Source organism: Cystoisospora suis, assembly GCF_002600585.1.
Source record: "Cystoisospora suis strain Wien I chromosome Unknown contig_102, whole genome shotgun sequence".
NCBI classification, from domain to species: domain Eukaryota; phylum Apicomplexa; class Conoidasida; order Eucoccidiorida; family Sarcocystidae; genus Cystoisospora; species Cystoisospora suis.
Window position 1 is genome coordinate 19,323 of NW_027152904.1, and position 4,410 is coordinate 23,732.

At 55.4% G+C, this 4,410-nt stretch overlaps 1 protein-coding gene across 1 annotated transcript; it reads left to right on the forward strand.

Annotated features, from left to right (window-relative positions):
* The first annotated feature begins 476 nt into the window (after positions 1–476).
* CSUI_000231 (uncharacterized protein) lies at positions 477–2,302 on the forward strand. Its single transcript, XM_068060465.1, has 8 exons — positions 477–533; positions 616–753; positions 859–1,176; positions 1,372–1,497; positions 1,622–1,708; positions 1,820–1,948; positions 2,053–2,109; positions 2,191–2,302. Exons 3-8 carry the CDS (start codon positions 864–866, stop codon positions 2,280–2,282), a joined length of 804 nt encoding a protein of 267 aa, XP_067927562.1. The 5' UTR covers positions 477–533; positions 616–753; positions 859–863; the 3' UTR covers positions 2,283–2,302.
* The last annotated feature ends 2,108 nt before the right edge of the window (positions 2,303–4,410 follow it).

Consider the following 4,410-nt stretch of genomic DNA (forward strand, 5'->3'; position numbering starts at 1 on the left):
GCCCCAGTAGCGCTGACAAATTTCAACGGTGGGTGCTCCTTGCACACTGGCCTATACGTTCCGAAGAATTGACGTTTCCGGTCAGCCGAGCGGAGGCGAAAAAGCGCTGGCGGGGGAACCTGCCGGGCACTATTAGTCTGTCTGCCTAGCTAGCTTGGAGGGCATTGGGAAACTGTCTTAGTTTATTCGCCGGAAATTGACAGGCGACTTTTCCGTTGACATTCAGTGTGCTTACCGTACGGGAAATTCCGACGTAACGGGTTTTGAACAAGTTCTTGTATTTGCAGCAGTGACCCCACAGTGTCGCACACAGTCGAATTCCGCGGAAGATGACTCGACAACGGCTAGCAGGCCAGCTACTCGCTGCCTTTCATGCCTTCACTTTCTGTCGTCTAGCAACAAGTAAGAGAGTGGAAATTATGATGCCCCGGCCTGCCGGCACCTATACTTCTGCGTTCTTCCTCTGCTGTACGCAGGCGAGCCGCTCCAGAGCGGCGTTGTGAACGGTCCGGCCGCTGCTCGGCACCTCGACGGTAAGGTGCACCTCTCATGAAACACTACATTTGTTCGGTAGCCGCAGGTCAATCCGCTACCCGTTTTTGTGGTATCCCTCAGGCCCATATGGATCGGGCTCCGGCCTCTGGGGGTTCCAAGGAAGTTACGGGGTCCCGTTGCCGCAGCCGGGGTATGCCGGGAGAGCACCCGGAGTGTACTCGAGGCCACCAAGTGTTACGCTCCTGCCCACGAATACCGGTGAGCCAGCGATATCTCTCGGCACAGCCGTTATTACTTGGGGAGCTAGCCATGGCTTTCTTGCTCCGGTGGAGGCTCACCCGCTGATTTCTCGGTGTCTTCCAGGAGTCATGTATCCGAGAACGAGGTACGCGCAAGTCGGGGCGTACACGGCCAGCTACTCGACTGCTGCCCAAGCAATCACAGGCGTTTATCCTGGCCAGGTGCAAGCCGGTGTACCAGCTTTGACCGGAGTTGCAACGGCCCCGGCGGTGCCTGGCGCCACCACGATAGTTCCCGCCACTGCCGGGACGCCCAGCGTGAACCAAGTCCCTTCGAATGCCCCGATAGCACCCACGATTCCAAGCGGCTCTGCGCCAGCAACAGCTGAAGGGCCGGGTTCTGCCGGAGGAGCTGTCCGGTGCACCGATCCAAGCCTTGGAGGTACGTTCCCCGCGGGCTACCCAACAACTGTTCGATGCGTAATCTGATTCAGCTCCCTAAAGGTTAGTGAGTACGACTGACTACCATGAGTCTACAGCGCGGACGAGGGGACACCCGAAATCTTTCGCTACTCTACAGGATCTGTGCCCTTTCAGTCCGAGGTGACTGAATCTCTACTGCTGTTCGCTTTTGCAGAGCTGCTAGTCATTGCGAACAAACTCAAGAGTAAAAACATCAGTACTCGTGACGAAGCACTTCAGTCTCTCCGGTCCGAAAAGGAGTATCTCGGCTGCGACGAAAGCTTTCTGGCGTCAATCATCGGTAATTCCAGCATGCCTTCTTCGCTTGAAGGCAGAGTGGTCCCGGCCCGGGGACTCCACTCCAGAGTTGCGGTTCACACTTCCTGTATCCTGATGTCACCTGCCTCTTTTGTTACTACCTGCAGACGATCCGGTCGTGCAAGGTGTTATTTCCGGTCAGGTTGCTCCGGAGTCTGCCAGTCGTGGGCAGTGCCCCGTTCTAACCCAGCAAGGTTAGTGCCTCCGATTAATTGACAGTTGCATCTCCGCACGCAGCCGCAGTACCATCAGGATAACTTCCGGCTCTGCGGGCCGGTTTTGCTTCTGTGTCGTGTGCCGCACAGATGTTGCAAGACTTGCTGACTATTTGGCATCTTCAACCAGCAACAGAACCGAGGACGCCATCTGGAGAAAAATCAGAGGCATACCGCAGCTCAACTCCTGCACCGACGAAGAGATCTACGTTCTTTCACGTGGGTTCCTCCCTCCGTTCTCGAAGCAGGGGCTTCAGGAGTTGTCCTTGAGCACTGGCTCGCACTCCAGGATTTCCTGTTCCCTGTAGCTGTCCTGTTTGCAGACCAAGGCGCAATAAAAAGGCTATACGACTCTAGCGGCTCAGTTGCAGCTCGACAAGGTACGCCTAAAAGTGGTTTTCTCGATTGCTGGCGTTTTTTTCAGTTCGCTAGCAGTTCTGTGTGTCCGTGTTTTATTTCAGAAGGCAGCAGCGGACAGCAAACGGGGCCAAGCCAACCAGGCAGCTCGGAATGGTGCCGCCTACAGCCAGCTCATCCCCTGTGCTCCCAGTAGTGATGCAGGTGATCCCAAGCGTTGTAGGTTCGAGAAGCCTCGGGAGTGCTGCACAAACTGGATTGTTTGGCGGAGTAACCATGCCGAGGTACTATATTTGGTTCGGAATAGCTGAAGTCCATGCTAATATTGTAAACTCTTTCGTGTCGTTCTTGGCCTGGCGAAAACGCTGGGATGCAACTCTTATGGATGCAAGTTCGGGTATCTTTGGGGCGTTTGCCATAGTGACAAAGGATGGCAATTGTACTGAGCAGTTGGCTGAACACCGGCTGCAGCCCCCTGCAGTCACAACGAGCTGTGACGGAGCCGCTGGGAATGTAAGATTTCTGTCTGCCATCTTGGCGTCAGTCCGACGTGCGACGTGGATAAGGAACCGTGATAAACCGCTTTGGTGCCAGCTGGGTGTCGTATAGCCAGCATCCTAAGAATTTCTCATACCGCGGCCGGACGTGATACGCGTCCGGAGGTTTAGAAACAGAAGGGCTTGGTACTGGAACACTTCCGGGCTTTTTGACCACGTTCAGTCCGATGTGCTCGTATTAGTCGTATGTGGTTTCACGGGTGACATCCCCTGGCCCGACTTCAGACCGCTGTTGGAAGCCGGTTTCTGTGGTGACTCGGTTCAGGGAGAACTTAGCTGCCCGCAGGAAGCGTCGAGAGGTGGAATCCTTCGCGAGCGACGAAGGGCCAATGCTCGTGTTGGGATCATATCGCGTAATCTCTAGTGGCGACACAGGCCGTGGTCGGGGACGAGTGTGACGCTTACTGCCGCCTCTGATAGCCCGTCAACGTACACCTCGGGGAGCTCGAGTCTCCTGTACGTACAACCCGTACTGGGTTGCTGATTAAGACTGATATTAGTCTGAGTTTTTCTAGCGTTACAGCAGCGTATCCCGTAGTTAGCTACTAGATGGTTAGTCAGCGCCGCGTAGTATCCATGAGGAACGCTAGCTCTCTTCTTGTTCTCTTCCTGTGTCTCGCGGGATTGGCAGCGGGGGCGTTTGTCCCCGCGGGACGCGATGGTGGCCGGGAGGGAACCAGCACCGCAGTTGTCGCAGATTTCGGACCGAGTGCCAGATTCGTCCAGACAGAGTTAGTCGGGAGTCCTGTGTTGCGGTGAGCTCGCACTTCCACTGCTACGCTGGATGAGACACTTCAAACAACGCGTGGCAGACTTCTCACGGTGAAGAGCCACCACGCCTTCATGAGAAACTTCGAAGCCCACTCTAAATCCTCTTCAGACGCTAGTTCGCCTTCTGCAAATGTTCTTGCAGACAAAGGCCCCCGGAGAGGCGGAACTGGAAGTAGGCTCCCCGGTGTCACGTACAGGGGCGTGACAATTGACCAAAATGCTCAAATCAGGAAGCTGTCTCCGGGTTCCCTCCACATTTGCAGAGCTTCATCGATAGTGCGCTAGAAAATGTAAGGGAAACGTCCCGCAGCGCGTACGTGCCTGTCAAGATGAGCGACTCGTACAGGCCGAGAAGAAGGCCGTAGCTCAGATGACGGAGGCAAACGCGAGCGCGGACGTGGATAGGGGTGAGTCCCCCATCACTCGGACTAGATGGGCACGTGGAAAAGCGTAGGTGACAGAACTGCTGAGAATCGCCGAAGAAAGGCTGAAGAAGTTCTGGTGAGTTGTTATTCTTGTGCCACGTCCCATAAGCTGACCAATGAGATGCCTGTCAGGTACATAGGGCAGTGCAGGTGATTTCTCATCGTCGCCGGTTCGTGTTACGCTTTTCGACCCGTCTCGATATCAGAAGGGACTATGCCAGGACATGTCCGCTGCGGTGGACGGAGGCGGCCGAAGGTAAGGCACCACGGATCTTGTACGTCTAAAACACTGTGCTTCACTGTGATTTGACTTTGAAGGCACCTGTGTGCCTCCTGCAGACTACGTTGGCCCGTATGTCCAGCTTGCCGTGGCTTTGTTACCTCTGGTTTAAGCACCCTTGGTGCAGTTGCCGCTCGTCAAACTTCAAAGGGAGTTCGGCTCTTCAAAAGGAAGAATTCGCCTGGAAATGCCAGGCAGACTGGCCGTGCACGCCTTGTGAGGACGCACAACCATTTATCGCTCCGCTGATCACGGGTGAGGGAGCTCTGCGGAGCGATAAATGGTTGTGCG

Coding starts and splice junctions, on each gene's coding strand:
- CSUI_000231 (XM_068060465.1), top strand. CDS start 864: ATGTATCCGAGAACGAGGTACGCGCAAGTCGGGGCGTACACGGCCAGC. Junction 1,498..1,621: donor CTTTCTGGCGTCAATCATCG/GTAATTCCAGCA, acceptor TACTACCTGCAG/ACGATCCGGTCGTGCAAGGT. Junction 2,110..2,190: donor CTCAGTTGCAGCTCGACAAG/GTACGCCTAAAA, acceptor GTTTTATTTCAG/AAGGCAGCAGCGGACAGCAA.